This window comes from Amphibalanus amphitrite, unplaced genomic scaffold, assembly GCF_019059575.1.
Source record: "Amphibalanus amphitrite isolate SeventyFive unplaced genomic scaffold, NRLGWU_Aamphi_draft 000154F_arrow, whole genome shotgun sequence".
Lineage (NCBI taxonomy): Eukaryota > Metazoa > Arthropoda > Thecostraca > Balanomorpha > Balanidae > Amphibalanus > Amphibalanus amphitrite.
The window spans coordinates 217,291-237,954 of record NW_024881649.1 but is presented as its reverse complement, the minus strand read 5'-3'; the positions used below and the strand labels follow the sequence as shown (position 1 = coordinate 237,954).

Sequence of the window (20,664 nt, the reverse complement as noted above, 5' to 3'; positions counted from 1 at the left end):
TCTTCGCCTCGTAATTTGGACGACGGTGAAAACAGGGCGCCTGGGGCGATTTGATCAAGGTTCGTGAAATTTACACGTGACGTTTGGAATGTAGAAGGCCCACGAAGGGGGAGCAGTCCCAAATATCAAGTGACTAATATGCCCTGCGGCGCCCTGTTTTCACCGGCGTCCCGTAATTTCCCCAACTGAATTGAGCGGGCATTGCTACCACTTATGACGCACCCGTGACATTTGCAGCGCAAAATGACGGAGGCTCCGAGGGTTACCTTCGACCTTAAACTCGTTAAAATGCGGGTCAGAAATACGAATAGAAATAAAAAGGGACTTACCAATCACAATTAGCATCAAGAAACGCCCCCTACACCAACGTACACCAAAATTCAAAAATCACCACGAACGTTGCCGACGTGCCGCCCCTTTCCAACGTCGGCGTCAAAAGAAATTCTTACAGATAAGCATCAATCAAGCTTGGTATATAAAAACACTGCATAAAGTAAACTTAGCAAGAATTACACTTTCAATTTGTCAAAAGCAAATGACGTCATTTTAGAATATGCAATGCCTTCTTTTTTAAAAGTGTATGCATATTTAAAGTCACCAGAGAACAAGTTATTATAAATTACACTTTGATTAAAGAAATATATACTTTTCTTAAAAATGAATAAGTTATTCATAGAATTGTACAAATTGTCGTAAAGTTCTTTACAAAGAGCGGTATTTTGCCCAAGAGCTTTTTAATAACTCTATTCATGGCAAATTCTATGGCAAACTCACAATTTCCTTGTAATATTCTTTATTATTTTATTACTGCCTATTCTGCATTATTATCTGAAAAAAATATTGACGAATATTACAAAAAGTAATACAAAATGTGAATTGAATTTATTTCAATGAAACCTTGAATGAAACTTCCGGTCTCAAGCAGAAGATGAATGTAAGCGAATGTAAGCAACCAGGGTTACCAAAGCTTGGGATTTGTCCCAAGATCTTGGGATATTGAACCCGACCTTGGGACCTTGGGATTCAACAGCAAACCTTGGGATTTGTCCCGAGCTTACGACTCCCGCTAATTTTTACACATTTTTTTTAATCATTGGAAAAAGCAAAAGTATTAATAAAGACCAAACAAAGGAATCAGGAACACATCTAACACAACTTAATTGTTTTTTTTTTTGTAAACCGTCCTTTTTGGACGAACACAACCGAGCGTTCTTTCGTTTGGTTTCACTGTACCTTACCAAGCAACCAACGAAGCACGAAAGAAGCGCTAGTTCCAAAAAGCGCTAGTTTAAAACTATTGTTATAATTCCTATCGTAAACCATCGGACGCTCAACGATGCATTGGCATTGGTCAACATTCATTCATTTTGATTCATCATTCTGTGATCATCTCGCGGCTCGGTTCGTTATTATATACCTTGTGTTGTACCTATTGTTGATATTTTTGCGAGCTGTCCCAATATTTGTTCGGGTTATCGATGCTAGTCAAGAGCGTACATTTTGGATGGTTTTGCCGCCAGACTGAAACCGCGTGAAACGGGAAATAAACGTAAAACCCAGAAAGGTAACTTGCTGTGTCTCTGTACCTATGCCTGCGTTTGTAACTGTGCCAAATGCAAGTTATGTTAACGATATTGATTTATTTAGTCAACCAAAGATTTGAAAATACGTCAAATACACTTTATTTGCTCTATATTTGGTTTCTATAGACCTTGGGATGCACATTGGGCTTTGATCCTGTCGACCTTGGGATATGGAGCTCGATTTTGGGAAATTCGCGCGGCGATCTTGGGATTTAGAAAAATTCTCGTTGGTAACCCTGTAAGCAACAGGAAATCAACAAGAAGCAAGGAGTTCTATAGCCTTGGAAGCAACACAATTACCTATTGATATTTAAGCTATAAGTTCCTATAATATCGCGATTGTGTTGTTTTCGCACTTGCTGCGACCGTTGATCTAATGTTAAGATGGAAGTCGAAGATCAGAAGTTTAAACACATACGACAGTTCTTTGCCGAGGACGCCTGGGGAGCCCTAAGTGATCTCGAGAAGCAGGTTTATTGTAACATGAAGTCCAACTATGACAAGTTATCTGAACTTGGTAAGTCCAAGCTACCCATTTTTTACGTTTTTATATGTTTAATGAATCACTTATAAGTATATGTCTTGTGGAACCGAAAGACTTAACCCTACAAAACAGAACCAATCGCAAGCATTCCGTCAGTTTCTCGGTAATGTCAAATGTGTATCTCCATCAACGGTATCAGTATGGAGATGTCGTTAATCCACGGAAAAGGTGTGCTGAGGATTACGGAAAAGCAAGCTGCAAACATCTTGCCCAGTAGCGGTGGAGCACCTTCAATTAACCCGCGCCCCCGGCCCCGCTGGGGGGGGGCAGAATCTGCTCCCCCCCTCCCGTTTTTCGCCAATAACGTCTAAACGCGTTACGCTAGCGACGTCAAACTTTCAGTACCTTATCATACATCAATTTGACACATTCCCTGAAAATTTGAGCGAAATCCGTCAGAAATTTTTTGAGAAATTGACGTTTTAGTGACGTCATGTTCGCAATTTTCGCCTCAAAAACTGCAAAATTTCACGCGCCGCTAACATCTTCATTTTTAACGGAATCAAGACGTAACAAAAAAGGTTATACGTGATTCTTCTTTTGTCTATCAAATGGCTATCTCTTTTTTTTGAAAATTTTGGATTTTGGCTCAATTTTTTTTCTTCAAAAAACTGACTTGGGGGAAAATAATTATAAATCCAAAATTTCGAGTGTATCAAAAAACCGGAATATATGTCAGAGAAGTGGTCTATGTGCACCTACATACCAATTTTAGAAGACTCAGTTCAAAAATGTGGGGGTTATTCAAAATTGTATGACGTCAAGACACACAAAAAAATTCGAAAAATGACTTTTTGGAAGTTCTAGACCTCGTACGGAAACAAAAATAGCACCATTCGATTCGCCGTGGTGAAAAACTGCATCAGATAGACACCTTTTTAGGCCTTAACATTCAAGTTCAAAATTTGACCTCACTCGACCTGACCTTGACCTGACCTCGACCTGAAATTCATCCAGATGTGATCCATATCACTTATTGAGTGTGCCTATTGAATTCTATGAGTAAAATGACACAGAAAACATGTGTCGCACATGCTCTTTTCTATAGTTTGTTTTTGGTGACCTGACCTTGACCTTTGACATTTTATGCAACGAATATTGTCTTGGTAGTCTAAGAACACGTTTTGGGCAATCAGTCTCAGTCCATTCTTCGGCAACTACGGTGCAAGGCCGATACTGTAGAAACTTGCATTTTGTACCCTTGACCTGACCTTGACCTGACCTCTGACCTACTAAAGCAAAAAAATTGGGCTCTTAAGATCCGCCTTGTTGAGAGCTTTTGATTGCCGTTTTCCTCGTCTTTCTACGACCATCGGTTCGGAAGTTAGACAGGGGGCAGAATCTGCCCCCCCCCCCCCAGCAGGGCGTGTATGGCTGAATAGCCCAGCGGGGCGCGGGTTAAGGGGGGGGGGGGCACTGCCGACTTTTGGTCCCTTTCTTTCCATGCAACGCCCATAGGGCTAATGTTAAAATGCCAAAATCAAGGGGGGCACGGTACCCCCGTGCCCTACCCTTTCCGCCGCCTATGATCTTGCCGGTATTCAGTATGAATCATAAATTATGGTACCTACTACCTATGAAATAAACGAGCATTATTCGGTAGTTTGTACCTGTTGGTTCGTATCTCTATCGGGAGGATTGACCCCAAGCCCCCTGCCAGTTTCTTTTGGTAAATTTCTGGTAATACCTGGTAATTCCTCGAACTTTGCAGAGTGCACGGAAGTGCTCCACCCCCATGCACGAAAGTGCCCCATACCTGGGGCAGTTTTGTGCAGACGTTCAGAGCTAATAAGTCATTCTTTCTAATAAAGATGATAATTTTAGAGGATTAATTTTAACAAGGTAAATATATGCAATAGTTCCTTTCCATACTACAATCAACAATTTTACCATTGTACCAACCAAAGAGCAAATAGGTATATGGATTTATCCATTTTTTGCACGAATGTGCCCCAGTCTCCCCTAAAGTGTAAAGTGTAATAATCCCTAAGGAACGGCTGTTTGGAGAACCGAAGTTTATGATGCTGGGTGGTGAGGTGTAATTGCCTCATCGAGTTTTCCAGCCTAATTGCAAACGGCGCTGGACGGCTTTCAGAAGGTACCTATCATCTGATGGGTGGATGGATGCAAGGATGGATGAGATAGGGTAGGGTGGCGCGGGCATCGTTCACGGTTCGTCGGAAGGTCATCTCAGGCTCAAAAGAAACGGTATATACCATTCGAAAGCTGACGGTGAGCTGAATCCAAAAATGTACTTTTTATTAAAATCGATCGATGGCCTTTTTTGAAAATTGCGTTTTTGTAAAAAAAAAAAAACTATAATTTTTTATTCAACGGGCTGTCCCAGACATTATTGAAAATATAAACATGTATTTTTGAGTTCCAGTGAAAGCTGAACGCCAAAAGAACAATATTTAGCGGAGCAATATTTCCAAGCATTAATATGCGTCTCCCACAGCCGACAATAAGGCGCAATTACACAGCCCAGTGTCACGATGGACCAAAGTCAGCCACACAGAAGCGTGAAATAACCCTTATCGACTCGCAGACCCGGCGCTGTCGGCCCGCCTGACCGGCCACGGAAAGAACGTTCGGCTCTCGTTCTACTAAATACATGTCATATTTGTCAGTTTAACTGTCCACATCGCTATTAAAGTTATTCAGGATACCTGTGAAGAAAATTCATTGCTCTGTCATCTTCACATCATGCATTAATTTACATTTGTTCATGTCTACTTTGCTCAATTGAGCTTGGTATCATGCCCATATAAGGAAAATTGGCCGCGCTGAAAGGTCAGAGGTTGCACCGGCCTCAGCTCCGGTGGAGTGGGGGGTAGCGCCCGGTGGGGCAGGGAAACCTTTGACCGGTCGCACGGCCGAGCCGCTGTCACCAGTACAGCCTCTGACAGTGAAACCCCGCTCACTTCCCCTGCGCGGGCACTGAGCGCAGCTGGATGGAACAAAACATGTATAAGAAAAATGTAAATTGAAGCATGTTGTAAATCAAGCAGAACAGTGAATTTTCTTTACAAGTATCCTGAATAACTTTTATAGCGATGTGGACAGTTAAACCATGGATGAAAGAATCTCCTTCATCCATGGTTAAACTGACAAATATGACATTTGTTTAGTAGAACGAGAGCCGAACGTTCTTTCCGTGGCCGGTCAGGCGGGCCGAGAACGCCGGGTCTGTGAGTCGATAAGGGTCATTTTATGCTTCTGTGTGACTGACTTTGGTCTATCGTGACATTGAGCTGTGTGATTGCGCCTTATTGTCGGCTGTGGGAGACGCATGTTAATGTTAGGAAATATTGTTTAGCTAAGTATTGTTCTTTTGGCGTTCAGCTTTCACTGGAACTGGAAAAAAAACATGTTTATTTTTTCAAGAATGCCCGGGACAGCCCGTTGATTAAAGAATTATTAAGTCTTTACAAAAATGCAATTTTCAAAAAAGGCCATCGATCGATTTTGATAAAAAATACATTTTTGGATTCAGCTCACCGTCAGCTTTCGAATGGTATATACCGTTTCTTTTGAGCCTGAGGTGACCTTCCGACGAACCGTGTTGGAGCTTCTCCGTGGGGTGCTTGAGCTAGCTCTGGGCAGGTAGTTGGTCTGATTTTACCACGGACGTATAAATAAACTGGACTGACAATCCCAATGGACCTCCTATGGAAGATAGTGAAGCCGACAAGGCGCCATTTTACGTTGCCAAAAAGCCGTGCTCTGGAAGGTCATCGAGCCAATACAATTAGAATTGCTTCCAAACGGATGATCGGATCGAGATGCTGTTGGTACCGTTCGACGGGTAATTCCTTGAGGCAGGTGATGATGGATGTCACATGTCACCCGGTGTCACATGGCGCGTGCCACGTGCCGACAAACTTACAAAGGGCAAAAACCTTTAAGCGACGCTTCAAATCAAACGAAGGGCGGCACAGGTGCCAAACTCACAGGTCACATGTCCCAGTGTTCGACCACTAACTTATGGTATGCTCGGCACCAGGGGGTGCAGAATGCACGCGCTAGTGGCGAAAAACATGTTTTGAGGATGCATCCTCCGATTCCGGAAAACCTTGACCTAGGCACACCAAATTTCGCACACTGACACTACTGGACACGCACTTTAAGGTGCTGTACAAATAGGCGTGCTGGGGTACACGGTGCACGTGCTGTGCACGTGTAAACCTTTTGATGTTGCACTCCAGGTGTCACATATGCGGGTAGGGCGGGTAGCGCTGGCAAGCTCAAAGTCCCAAATTTACACAGGCCACCCAGAATGTATTACAGCATAGTTATTGAGCATATCCATCTCCTGGTGGCCCCCAAAGGTGCGCTCTGCACGTGCAAAAAATTATCCGCGCCGGGCGGTGGGGATGATTGGACACCCTATGTGGATTTATGTAAATATCTCGAAAACGGCGTTGAGTAGCGCCACCGTTTTCGGCACACCTTTTCATACATCTTTTTCACACATGCTGCGTAACTTTCAGACTTAGGTCACTCAAGGTTAGGTCACCAGGTTACGTCCAAGTGGCCTTACCTTAGGAAAAATTATAATGCCCGTCATAGCAACACAGACTATACAATCGGCTTAAAACGTGCAGCAATTGATAAGATCAACAGTATATACGTAGAGTACCTACGTATATACTGTATATACGTATATACGTAGCCTCGAAATTTCAATATCACTGACCTAGGGTTCTGTTGATTTTGCGACCTCAGACCTGCAGCACGACAAATCATTTATTTGGTCAAATTCGGGCTCCTGAACTTTTTTCTACCCAGCAACGCAAATTTACGCCTCAATCGCCGGCCAGCGCAGCATAGGCATCTTTGTTATCTACGTTGTTTGCGCCTCCAGTAATACTGTACCGCAATAACCATTATCTTCATCTTTCATCCATAAATGGCAGTAGCAAAGCGCCTGCATCTATGCTGTGCCGCAGTGCTCTTACAATACGAGCTGAGCAATGAGCATTGAGCAAGCAAGTGATATTGAAATCATAGGCGGCGGAACGAGGGGGCACCGGGGCACCGTGCCCCCCTTTGATTTTGGCATTTTAACATAGCCCTTTCCATGCAACGCCCTATGGGCGTTGCATGGAAAGAATGGGACCAAAAGTCGGCAGTGCCCACCTTTAATTGAAGGTGTTCCGCCGCCACTGATTGAAATTTCGAGGTAGAGGTAGGTACTCTACGTACAGGGTGTCCAGAAAAAACGGATACTATTATTTTTTGCAGTAATTCCGAAAATAAACACCTTACATTTTAAAATGGCACATGCTTGTATTCGCCAAAATATGGCAAAACAGACAGCAGGTGCCACATGGCATGTAAACTCTTTGGTTAGTTGCGGCAGCTCCTCAAAGCAGATACTCAATGTGAGCGGCCTTGCGGCGGATCAGCTCCAGCACTAGCACAGTCTGCAGGTGACTGATGGTCATGTTGACCATCTCGGAGGGCAGGCAGACAACTTTCCAACGACGCATTACAGTGCTCATGAGTTTTGCCAAATCTTGCACTATAAGCACATGAATTTGGAACAAAATCGGCACGTGCGTTAATGAATGCGAATTAATTTCCGTAGTATCTTTTTTTCTGGACACCCTGTATATACTGTTGCTCTTATCAATCGCTGCACGTTTTAAACCGATTGTTCAGTCTGTGTAGCTATGACGTGCACTATAACTTTTCCTAAGGTGAGGTCACTTGGACGTAACCTGATGACTTAACCTTGAGTGACCTAAGTCTGAAAGTTACGCAGCATGTGTGAAAAAGATGTATGAAAAGGTGTGCCGAAAACGGCGGCGCTACACCACGCCGTTTTCGAGATATTTACATAAATCCACATAGGGTGTCCAAGCATCCCCACCGCCCGGCGCGAACAATTTTTTGCACGTGCAGAGCGCACCTTTGGGGGCCACCAGGAAATGGATATGCTCAATAACTATGCTGGAATGCATTCTGGGTGGCCTGTGTAAATTTGGCACTTTGAGCTTGCTAGCGCTACCCGCCCTGCCCCTACCCCTACCCGCATATGTGACATAGAGTGCAACATCAAAAGGTTTGCACGTGCACAGCACGTGCACCGTGTACCCCAGCACGCCTATTTGTACAGCACCTTAAAGCGCGTGTCCAGTAGTGTCAGTGTGCCAAATTTGGTGTGCCTAGGTCAAGGTTTTCCGGAATCGGAGGATGCCTCCTCAAAACATGTTTTTCGCCACTAGCGCGTGCATTCCGCACCCCCTGGTGCCGAGCATACCATATGTTAGTGGTCGAACACTGGGACATGTGACCTGTGAGTTTGGCACCTGTGCCGCCCTTCGTTTGATTTGAAGCGTCGCTTAAAGGTTTTTGCCCTTCCCGACTTTGTCGGCACGTGGCACGCGCCATGTGACACTGGGTGACATGTGACATACCTCATCACCTGCCTCAAGGAATTACCCGTCGAACGGTCCCACCAGCATCTCGATCCGATCATCCGTTTGGACGCAATTCTAATTGTATTGGCTCGATGACCATCCAGAGGACGGTTTTTTGGCAACGTAAAATGGCGCCTTGTCGGCTTCACCTGAATGGAGGTGGTTGCGGGTCCAGTTTATTACGGAGCGAGCGAAGCGAGCGGAGTCTCATACTGAATTAAGGGAAAATCCTGAGTATGAGCGGCCGGCCGGCCGGCCGTGGGGACGCTCTTCAAAAGCTAATATCTTAGGAACGGGACATCCGATTGACAAGCGGTCTTCTTTACTGAATGTCACTTGGACGTAAAAGTTCTGTGGTGTGATGGCCACCATGCGTTCTTGCCAACCACCGCACGTGGCGCGTGGTAAAGTTGGACATTTTTTAAGAACCCCCAAAATTGCAACCTCAATAACGGCACAACGGCTGGGCCGATTGAATTGAAACTCGGTACACAGTTAGGTCTCCATCAGATAATTCATCTGCATGTGTTAAGGTTGGGGTGCTGCTGCACGTGCGTACGTGCAGGGGTCGTTTCCAGATCTCGAGAACGGCTGGACCGATGGCGCTCAAATTTGGTACACGGTTAGGGACCAGTTAGTAGGGTGCCGTGCACAAGTCAGTTGGGACCCATTTTGCACGTGCGCACGTGCAGGGTGCCGCTTCCAGATCTCGAGAACGGCTGGGCCGATTGTGCTCAAATTTGGCACATCGCTAGAGACCGGTTAGTAGGGTGCCGTGCACAAGTCAGTTGGAGGTACCCCCTCGAAATTTCGCACGTGCAAGGCCCACCCTCCCGCTCGCTCCGTTAGTCGCCCCATAAGGCGTTATACTGGTTTATACGTCCGTGGATTTTACCCTTCAGCTTTCCGGATTGTTTTAGGCAGGTAAGGTGGGGGAGGGGAGTAAAGGCCTGGCTACACTATGCGCTTTCTGCGTGCGTTTTTTGCGAGTTTGCGTGATTTGCGTAATACCGTTCAAGAAAAAAAAAAAGTTATTGCTAATATAACTTCTTTAATATTTGTATGAAAATTAATAAAACATTTATATTAAATGAAATTTTATATGAAAAACATACCACAAAAACGTAATGCCGTTTCTTTCTAGAACGATATTACGCGAATCACGCAAACTCGCAAAAAACGCACACAGAAAACGCATAGTGTAGCCAGGTCTTAAAGCTCAGGCTAATCCTTCAGGAAATTACGTGCGTGACCTACGTTTTGTCGGGTTTTGCGGGAAGTCGGAACGCAGATCCAGCTCAGCCAATAGGAAATACACAAGATCAGCTACGCTGGGATACGCTGCGGGACACGCAGCTATTCAGTCAAAGAAATCACGGATGCACAGTACAGGAAATGCCGGATAGTCAGGATTGTCAGGATGGTTCACTTCGTGCCTACCGATATAGAGGCCAAAGCTCCGAACTTTTTTGCAGAATCTGCCTGCTTGCGTGAGATGACAGTTGTTGGCGCACTTGGTGGCGCACCGTATGAGTCCAGTTGAAGTAGGTAGGTAATTGATAATTGTTATTTTATTTTGTATGATTGGTTCGTGATAAAATGGCAAAATAAATATGTTTGGTATTTAAAAAATCATCAACTAGCAAACTTGCACATTCGTTAGGATAGCGCTCAGTATGATTAGTTGTCATGCTTACGTCGGCGTACGATATTTCACGGAAATTCTGGGATACCGCAGAACCTGATATCACGCGAGTCCCGGAAGTATGGATCTGCAGAACACGCACGTACTTTACTGGGTGGTCACGTGTAGCCTGAGCCTGAACATATAGTTTAAACCGCCGGCCTCGGTTTAAATTGCTTTCAGTGAGCATGGGTGCAGGGGCCGATCGATCCCCTATGTGTCAGCGGCTGTGAAAACATCAAAACAAGCGAGAGTAAGATTATGATCGTCTTATTTATGCAGATCTCTGGGTACGGAGCGAGCGAAGCGAGCGGAGTCTTACGTAGAATAACGGAAATTTCTGAGTATGAGCGGCCGGCCGGCCGGCCGGCCGTGGGTCACGATTCTGCGACGCTTATATCTCAGCAACCACTTGACCGATTTACATACGGTAATTTTTGTAGGGTAGCTAGCTTCATTCCTTCTACCAAGTATTGGACTATTCCTGATGCATGTGGGTGACCCCTAATGCACGTGCAACGTGCAAAACGAAGAGGTGTCCATTTTGTAATTGTTGCAATATCTCGGTAACTACTTGGCCGATTGCCCCAAAAGGCGTTATACTGGTATAAGAGTTTGCTGTTGTGTTCGGTCCGGGACTGGCTGTGTAACAGGATTTGGTTTGATTTCCCCGTGCTCTGGTGATCTGATTCGGCCTTCGGTTAGGCAGGGGTGCACCACCAAGATAGGCGTACCTAGTGGTTTACATTTGAGTTGATGCCAATCAATCCCCGTAGTTGTGTACGATTAGCCAAACTGTTCATCGGTCTTGTCACCGGAACAGTGCGGCAGTCGTATGTGGGAAGAAGGTATGTATAGTCGACTACAGAATGATGTTCCACTTTTCACAAGCAATTATTTGCCTGGAGTGGTAGGCTGTGCCGCATCACACGGGCTGAGTTCACAAATTATAACTTTGTCTTAATGCTCAACATCGACACGCTTAATTGCGTGATAAACGGCACAACTTAGCGCTCCGGTCAACTCATAGCTTCTGAGGAGTGGAACATCATTCTGTAGTCGACTATACTTACTTTGTCCGCCACGCCGTAAATGTGTTAGCGTCACCCTCACACACATAAAGGCGCACGAAAACTGCTGTTCGTGGGTCAGAGTACCTATAACTGCCCAGTCCTCCATTTAAGGTTGGTTGAAGGCTCCGCCAGAAATCCAGGAGCAGCAGTTAACCCTATTCCTGGCGGGGGGGGGGGGGCTCAGGAGCCCCCCCCCCCTGAGGTTTTTTGGTTATTTCTCCCAAACGCGTTGAGCTAGGAAGCTCAAATTTTCTGACTTTTCCTAAAAGGCTTCTACGCAACATGTCTGAAAATTTTGAGTTGATCTGACCTCAGGTCAGGTCACCAGAGGCGGTTTGGTGACCCTACCTCAGAAAAGTTTGCAATCACGCCAGAGCTAGAGTTTTTGACCGATCGATTTCTTCTCTTCAGGCTTTAGTTAGGGTACCAGTATGTGCAATTTGTATATCTCGGAATTTTGATATCGGTGACCTAAGGTCAGGTCAGTTTCGCGACCTCCCCATTATAAGTCAATGGGGGAAAAATCAACTCCCTGTTTTTACCACTAAAACGGGTCGGAATGGCCCCATATACCATACATGACTTCATATACGATCAACCTTCACTACCTTGAGGTCTGTTTTGCTGTTGGGCAGCTGTGAGGTCATGTGACGTCATCAAAGGTCACCAAAGGTTTTTGGCCAATAACTCCGTACAGGAACAAGATACAGACGCGTAGATGGTCTCATTGTGTTCAGCTCGTCAAGACGCATCGAATGATATACATGATGACCTCGAGGTCACGTGACCTGAGGTCAACCTTTGACCTTGACCTTGCGAGGTCAACATATATATCATTCGATGCGGATTGACGAGAGGATCACGATGATGCCCTTAGTTTGTTCCTATCTTGTCTAATTCGAAAGTTATTCGAGAAAAACTCTCTCCATATCTAGTGCCGCCATTTTGACTTTTTCGACCCCTGTGACGTCATCTTTGACCTGACCTGAAAATGACCTTAGTAAAAATTGTAGATCTTGACCGTGCGTATCCGATGCCGTTTACCGTTTGTCGCTATCTTGCTTCGTTCTCGAGATCTCAGGGGGGGGGGGGCCGAATCGCCCCCCCCCCCCCCCCCGCCAGTTTCTTGTCCCGGCGGAGCCGCCAGGAATAGGGTTAAGTGTCCCATTGTCGGCTGAGTGCTTGTGTCGGTCCCCACACAGGCATCGCGGGTCACCCGCCATCGTTCATGCGCGCCCCGCCGCCGCCGCCGCCGCCCCGGCCGGCCCGACCGAAGCGTCCTCGACCAGCGAGGTCGGCCGATGATGGCGACGATGACTGGAGCCCGTCGCGATGCGTCCGGCCGGTCCAGCGGCGGTCGCGTTCCACCGTGCGACGTGGCGCCGCCAAGAGCAAGTTTCAGCCGCCGGTGAAGAGGACGGCGACGGTGACATCGGCTGAGGTTGGTGGGGAACTGTTGGGGTGGTGGTGGCTGTCTTCTCTGCAAAACACGGGGCATGTAACATTGTAATCCGGAGAGGTAGAATAGCATTTTACATTTTTACATTTTACACAGCATTTTGCATTTCAGAGTTGTGTTTATTGTAGGACAAGGTAGTAATTACTTGCTGGTATTTAATTAGGTAGTAATTTACACCCATGCTTGCTAGTTATCAAGTCTTTTCCCGTTCAACAATATACCCGAGGCTGGAAGGTCATCGTTTGGCTTTCTTGGAGTATCTTATCAGCACCTGTCACTATATTTCAGACGGCGCCCACTGCTTCCTCGGCCGTGTCCGGTGAGCACGTCCAGTCGGAGGAGCGGCGGCAGGTCACCACAGAAGAGGCAGCAAAGGAGGCGGACCGGTCTCGGCACAGGCCGCCGTCGCCGCCGTACGATTTCATCGGCTTTACGCTCGAGGATCAGTTCAAGTAAGTGATGACAGCGAGTGTTATTGTGAAAATTTCAAGATACCTATCTATATCTAGCGATAGCTATAAAACTAGCGATATTTTGCTGTTATTACGACTGGCACTTTCGGTTTGCATTTTAGCGTATTGTCTGTGGTCGGATATCTACTGTTTGTTTGGGGGCCGATTTACTTTTCGCACACTTTCTGCAAGGCATGATTCAAGGGCCTTTCTTTATCGCCAAATAAATGAGCCTCTAAGACCATTTTATGTATGGTTTGACGCGTCTTTCAGGGCCCGGCACGCTGTGGACACGAAAGCCGAACTGCTGTGGAACCACATCATTGCCGAGTTCAAGGACTTGGGAGAAGGTAAGTGCCATCATCATCATTGTCATTGGTATGAATAGCATGTCCTAGACACCACTTTACGGTCACGATCGGTTTTGGCGTTTATCGTGGTACCAAACGTTTTGCCCGTTACTTTACGCAAAACCAACTGGATGTTATTCCAGCTGGTGCTGTTGTGGCTACGTATGTTACATTGAGTGTGCGGGCATGACGTGGTGTAATGTCAAATTCCACAGAGCCTCCCGAGCGGGAGGTGTTCAAACGCCGCCGGAACACGGTCAACTACCGGGAGGAGGAGGATCTGGACGACGACGACTACATCTGTGAGTAACCAGCTACCGTCTCATAAGCAAACAACACTAAACCTGTCAGCCTCCACATTCTGCTGTGTATTATAAGGTCATATCTGCCGCAAAGCGTGTTCCTTGTTTCCGAGTCTTCGGTCTTTTTACAGGTAGAGATTGTTATGTACGGACTTGTGGGTTTGATTTCGGCCACTCTAATCGCCCGAGACACGGCCGGCCACCGGGGCTGACCGGTCGTCCCCTCCTGAGCCAATACAGTTGACCGACACGAGAGCTAGTGTGTGGACCGGGAGCCGGGGCGAATCGGACAGAGATAACCTCTATTTCGTGTTGTTCCAGTCTGTGACGAGTGTGACCGCGAGTGGGAGGGCGACTGTCCTGTGCACGGACCGCTGGAGGTCGTACCCGACAACAAGGTACGGAACTCTGGAGGGGACCGCTAATTCGCTCGCTCCGTCTGTAAGTCTGATGGCATTGTTTGTGTAGCTTTGAACTCCCGATCACTTCATAAATCATGCGATGTGTTCTTATGTAAGCTACAGCTTGCGCTCCCATTGCTCATTATTTTATATCATCTCGCCGTAAAAAGTGGTTCGAGTGCAAGTGGTAGTTACTCTCTTCGTCATGCTACTATGGCCGTTAAAGGATTTCAGTTGAAAAGTGTTCGTTTTTGGTCTTCTAGCAATCATTTGAGTAATTTTTGCGGTTACCTGGTTATTGTGATCACCGCAACACGCGTGACCACACAGGTCCCGTTCGACACTGGCGATCCTGAGCGAGACATCAAGACCCGTCCCGAGTTCCTCAACCCGGGCCGGTCCAAAATCCCCGGAGCCAACACCGGTATTTAAAAACACCATTATTTATCCTACTCATTTGGATCCCCTGATTTATGCCTTACAATATTTTATGGCTATTTTGATACAGAATACTGCTCTTGGAGCGTCAATAAGTCGCTGTTGTGCAGTGTCCTTAGTTTCTCAGTCAATTCCGTACCACCGTATTGAATTCCTGTTGCTGTCATATTGTATTCCTTATGGCGTTCCGACTGCTTTCATTCGGCCCTCACCAGACTGAGCCGCAGCTGTGTTTAGTCTATGACAGTTCACCAACGTTACCCCTGTATTCCCACGGCCCATACAGGCATTTGGACGGAGAAGGACCTGCCGGCGCGGCTGAGGTTCGGTCCCTACGAGGGCATCGTCACCGCCGACCGACGCCAGGCCACCGACTCGGGCTACAGCTGGGAGGTGAGAGAGCGGCGGGTCTGTGGTGGGATGTATTTTCGAAACTAAATATCGATCGCGCTTATCGGGAAACAACAAAAACGGAACCAGCTAGGGAAATTGAGAGATTACCATTTTTGAACCAACTCAGATATTTGCATTAGTGTGGTTCATGAACAGAATAAAATGAAACACCAAATCCCCACGTCGTATTACTGGTTTGATGTTAGAAAAGCTGGTGCCAGATTGACATTGCTGTCATGGATGAGAAAGTAGAGCCTTCAACATCTCTGTAATGCTGACACCCTCGATAACTAGTGACACTTGTTACGGAGCGAGCGAAGCGAGCGGAGTCTTTCCTTATATTAACGGATTAACGGAAATTTCTGAGTATGAGCGGCCGGCCGGCGGGCCGGCCGTGCGGACGCTTTTGCGAGGCTTAGGTATATCTCAGCAACCACTTGACCGATTTACATGCGGTAATTTTTGTAGGGTAGCTTCATTCCTTCTACCAAGTATTGGTCTATTCTCGATGCACGTGGGTGACCCCTTATGCGCGTGCCACGTGCAAAACGAAGAGGTATCAGTTTTGTAATTGTTGCAATATCTCGGTAACTACTGGGCCGATTGCGCTGAAAGTTGGCATGTAGGTAGGCACCCACTAGGCACTGCATATCCATGTGCCAGAGTTGGGGTGCTGCTGCACGTGCGCACGTGCAGGGGTCGTTTCCAGATCTCGAGAACGGCTGGACCGATGGCGCTCAAATTTGGTACACGGTTAGGGACCAGTTAGTAGGGTGCCGTGCACAAGTCAGTTGCGACCCATTTTGCACGTGCGCACGTGCAGGGTGCCGCTTCCAGATCTCCAGAACGGCTGGGCCGATTGTGCTCAAACTTGGCACATCGCTAGAGACCGGTTAGTAAGGTGCCGTGCACAAGTCAGTTGGAGGTACCCCCTCGAAATTTCGCACGTGCAAGGCCCACCCTCTCGCTCGCTCCGTTAGTCGCCCCAAAAGGCGTTATACTGGTGTTGTAAGTACGTAATTAAACGCTAAACGGTGCTTGAGGTGATGCACACTAACGGTTTTGCAGATCAAAAAGTGTCGCCGCGTGCACCACTACGTGAACGCCGGCGACTCGAGCTCCAGCAACTGGCTGCGGCTGGTCAACTGTGCCCGCTTCGAGCAGGAGCAGAACCTGATCGCCTTCCAGTACAAGGGCCAGATGTACTACAGGTAAGAAGTGCATCTTGTATGGCATATAAACAGATAACCTGGTAGTTGATCAATTTTCTTACTGGGGTATCAATCTTCTTACTGGGGTTATTGAACAGAACGATGGTCTCTGGACTCCATGGACTACAAAGAATATGTTCTTGTGCCAGTAAGACAATTAATGAACACTGAACATATCTTCTCCAGAACGTACAAGCCGATTGTGAAGGGCTCCGAGCTGCTGGTCTACTACGGAGACGCCTACGCCCGGGAGCTCAACATCAACGTGCAGACGTTCAGGAAGGCTCCGGCCGCCGCCCCGCCGCCAGCAGCCTTCGTGTCAGGTGAACAGTCGAATATAAGTTTGATTATGGATTTATCCTTTCGTCGATTTCGACTGCGCACCGCATAAGCTCGAAAGCATTGAAGCAGGGCTGCGGAGTCGGAGTCGGAGTCGGAGTCGGTCGGAGTCGACAGTTGTGACCGGAGTCGGAGTCGGAGTCACCGAAAATCTGTCGGCTCCGCAGCCCTGCTAGGTCTGCGGAGTCGGGAGTTGGAGTCAGTCGGAGTCGACAATTCTGCCCGGAGTCGGAGTCGGAGTCGGAGCTGGTTTTTGAAAGCCGGAGTCTGAGTCGGAGTCGCCGAAAATCCATCGACTCCGCAGCCCTGCATTAAAGCATTGGATGTGTTGGACGTTTCACTGGGATGGTCAAAATGGCGCGTCAGGAATCTGTTTGAAAGCGACATCGAAGTGGTCGTCAGTTGCTGTTGTTGCTGGGTTAGGCTCCTTTGGTGTATTAAGATTTGAGACCATTTATAATATCGCTGAGCCTGGGCCACTTTTACCTACACTACAACGAAATGGGCTGCACTATGGCGAATATCATGCCGCGATTCAATATATGAAATCACTATGCCGTACTGTGGAAATCGCCTGCACTATCACTGAAATGGGTGCACTGCCGCCTAAATTGGGCGTGAAAAGGTGAATGACATATGTTAACATTCATTCCATTCATTCATTACCTTAATTACCTATATTACATTACATTACACACACGTATTCTATGTTTGGCGTAACTTGGATGTTGTATTGTAATGCATTCAATGTCATTCGCCAGGTGGCTGCTCCACGGTCCGCTGCGTCCACTGCGACTACGCCTGTCTGGGACAGGAGCGGCTGGACAAACATGTGAAGACACGGCACGGTCACATCGGCAGGAACGGACGGTTCAAGTGTGAGTGGTGTGAGTACTGTACGAACAATGCGTTTAATTTGAGTAACCATCGCCTCACCCACACGGGAGAGCGGCCCCACCGCTGTGACGAGTGCGGCAGGACGTTTAACCGGCTCAGTCATCTGACCCGTCACCGCCGTACACACACCGGCCAGAGACCGTTCGTGTGTGACGTCTGTGGGAAGGCGTTCATCCGGAACGGTACCCTAACAGATCACAGACGGATCCACACCGGGGAGAAGGTGCGTCAGTGTGAGCAGTGTGGCGCCATGTTTAACGTCCTGTCCCATTACACCGCACACATGCGGTCACACAACGGAGTGAAGCCGCACCGGTGCCAGGTGTGCTCGGCCCGGTTCGTTACACAGGCGAACCTTAACACACACATGCGGACTCACACGGGGGAGCGGCCGTACGGGTGCTCCTTCTGCCCGGCACGGTTCACGGTTCAGTCGCACATGAAGAACCACGTCACCGCCCGGCACACACACGACTACCGACACAGGTGTGAGCGGTGTGGTAAGGGATTTGTGGCGCCCTGTAAACTGAGGAAACACAGTGAGAGGTGTTTGGTGACCAGCTGATGTGTGTGTGACTGTACTGGCGGGATGGTTGTTACGAGCCTGTTGTGATTTTATATTGCATGCTATTGCCTCTGGATCAACTTATTGTAATAATGTCACTGTTGGGTGTGATCGCTGATTTAGGGCGTTGGTGCATGCTGCTTGATCAATTTTGGATGAAATCGCACGCACACGACTCGATGACATTGCGCTACGGTATTAAATAACCTTGTGATTACTGATTAGTTGTATTCATCGTATTACTGAACCCTATGGATAAATGGTTCGACCATACTGCAGTGGTATGCCTCATGGAGTGTTGTGTTGATGTTTTATAGTTTCATCTGTTCAATATATTTGGTGTTAGCACATCTCGGCTGTTTCAAAGCTGTTCACACACCACTGACTGTGCTAACTTAGTCTATCCTATACAGTCTCTATACGGCTGGACAGCCGTGGTGCACAGTGCCGGTGCATTACCGTCCGGCCGTTCATGGTGACCTGTCTCGGTGCACCTTGCCGGCGCCATACCGCCCGCGGCACACCGTCTGTGTGTGTGAGTGGTCATACCGCCAACTCAGAGACGGGTTATATCACGGGAGACCCGGACCCTGACGATCTCGGCTGCGTTTGGTTATTCATATAAAGTCTCATCACTGATCAGTGAAAGTGTCGCCCGCTGATTGTCACTAAGTCGATCAAATGTCACAAGTCATCACAGTATAGGCCGGTATACGAATGAGGAGTCATCGTGACTGGCCAGTCATCGTGATCAGTCGGCTATCGAGTCAGCATGTCCACACTACATCATACGGAAACCTCCAGGGTCAACACTGCTCAGATAAGTCAATTTCATCCTCCGGCGGCAGCTTCATCACCGTGCATCTGGCAGAAATAGACTCTGTGTTGCTGCTCGAGACTGAAACAAATGGGTCTTGATTCGTGTCATGGACCTCGTTTCATAAAGCGAGTCCGTAACTTACGCTGGTTTTTTGTCTTGTTTTGCAAAAGCATGTGAAGCGATAAACGTATTTCCCCTTCTTTCTTCTGTTCTTGCGTGCAAGATAAATAAATTTAACGATCCAAACTATCGTCATCGCTTCACATGCACTTGCAATACAAGACCAAAAACCGGCGTAAGTTACGGACTCACTTTATGAAACGAGGCCATGACGTCATGTCACGTGACTGGAAAGCGTATGTGAGTGAGCCTTCCAGTCTGAGGCACGGGAGGTATGGCCAGGAAACTGGGGGAGGGTGGTATTTGCCGCTATATGTGAAGGTCTCCGTGTTCCTATGGACGGCTATTATCAATGGCAGATAGTGGGATTACGTATTGTTCTCGGGTCGTTTTCTGCACCAGTTGTTCCCCGGATTTCCAGTCTGGAGCTTAGCTGATTATCTACTTCAGTGAGCGCCTTGGCTGAGATTGTCTGCTCACTCGGTGGTCTCGAGTGGTGTTTAGTGGGGTCGGACTCGACCTTGCACTCTCCAAACAAAACAGCCCGGACATTCGAAACACACTGAACGATGACCTTGGTTCTGTTACCGTCGATGTGATTATGTTTTGCTCCTGGCTCAGTTACAAGACGTAGGGCGAGGCGGTATAGGACGGCACGGCACACTGGGGTTAGACGGACCACCAGCCTTCCCGGCTGAACCGCTGCACTATGTTTTAACTCTGGACCAAAACTGGCCAGGGCTCATAACTAAGAAACTATATGAGATACAGACGTGTTTTTGGGCTCAAACGAAACGTTGGAGACTAAGGATCATTTAAAGTGCAAAATGTGTCAGACCAGATGCTTATGTACTTGTTTATGACGTCACACGTGTCACGAAACATATAAAAATATTGTCATGTTCTAGCCACGGTGACTATGTTCTAGCTATGAATGCACGAACATTTACAATTTGTTCGTATTGTTTTTGGATTTGTAGGTATCTATAAATTTAGAATAATCGCAAGTCTTAGCAAGGCTCATCGACGAGGCAAGTCAAGTTTGGGGACATGACCTAGTTAATTAGTGTTGATGACCTCAGGTGACCTTGAATGTTCTTATACTTATAACACTTATTCATATAGGACCTACAATCTTTATATTTATTTCAAAAACATTTTTAAACGTATGTTTTGATATCAACTTGATGTTAACCCGGTCTCCACTTTAGTAAGTCCAGAGTCTTGTATGTTTTACGTCACATGACGTCAGGGGCGGATCCAGCTTATCCGTTTGGAGAGGGCATTGAATGTTTCCGACTAGAGATGTCAATCGGATACCAACTTTTTGGTATACCGATACCAAACCGATACCAACTTGGTATTTGATATTTCAAGGCGAGTGCATTTGGTATTTTGTTGGTATTATGAATCCTCACTAATGTAAAAGAGGCTGAGAATTTGGTAAAAAGTTGGTATTTTCCTCATATTCCCAAGTCGGTTTGGTTTCGGTATTTTTCCATGGATATTGTTGGCATTTGGTTTGGTATCGGTATCACGATTTTCCGTAATTGACATCACTATTTCCGACCCATTCGGCGACCCCGACCCACCGCCGCGCCGGTG

At 47.1% G+C, this 20,664-nt stretch overlaps 1 protein-coding gene across 1 annotated transcript; it reads left to right on the top strand.

Annotated features, from left to right (window-relative positions):
* The first annotated feature begins 1,812 nt into the window (after window positions 1-1,812).
* Window positions 1,813-18,470, top strand: LOC122383075 (histone-lysine N-methyltransferase PRDM9-like). The gene is made up of 11 exons (XM_043369180.1): window positions 1,813-2,100; window positions 12,515-12,753; window positions 13,060-13,223; window positions 13,497-13,573; window positions 13,789-13,875; window positions 14,197-14,273; window positions 14,607-14,700; window positions 15,001-15,107; window positions 16,176-16,318; window positions 16,505-16,641; window positions 17,419-18,470. The coding sequence occupies exons 1-11, from the start codon at window positions 1,968-1,970 to the stop codon at window positions 18,117-18,119; spliced, it is 1,959 nt and encodes a 652-aa protein (XP_043225115.1). The 5' UTR covers window positions 1,813-1,967; the 3' UTR covers window positions 18,120-18,470.
* The last annotated feature ends 2,194 nt before the right edge of the window (window positions 18,471-20,664 follow it).

Excerpts from the sequence above, each read along its gene's own strand:
- LOC122383075 (XM_043369180.1), top strand. The coding sequence starts at position 1,968 with ATGGAAGTCGAAGATCAGAAGTTTAAACACATACGACAGTTCTTTGCC. Across the intron at positions 13,574-13,788 it reads GTTCAAGGACTTGGGAGAAG|AGCCTCCCGAGCGGGAGGTG; the intron begins GTAAGTGCCATC and ends CAAATTCCACAG. Across the intron at positions 16,319-16,504 it reads AAGGGCCAGATGTACTACAG|AACGTACAAGCCGATTGTGA; the intron begins GTAAGAAGTGCA and ends TATCTTCTCCAG.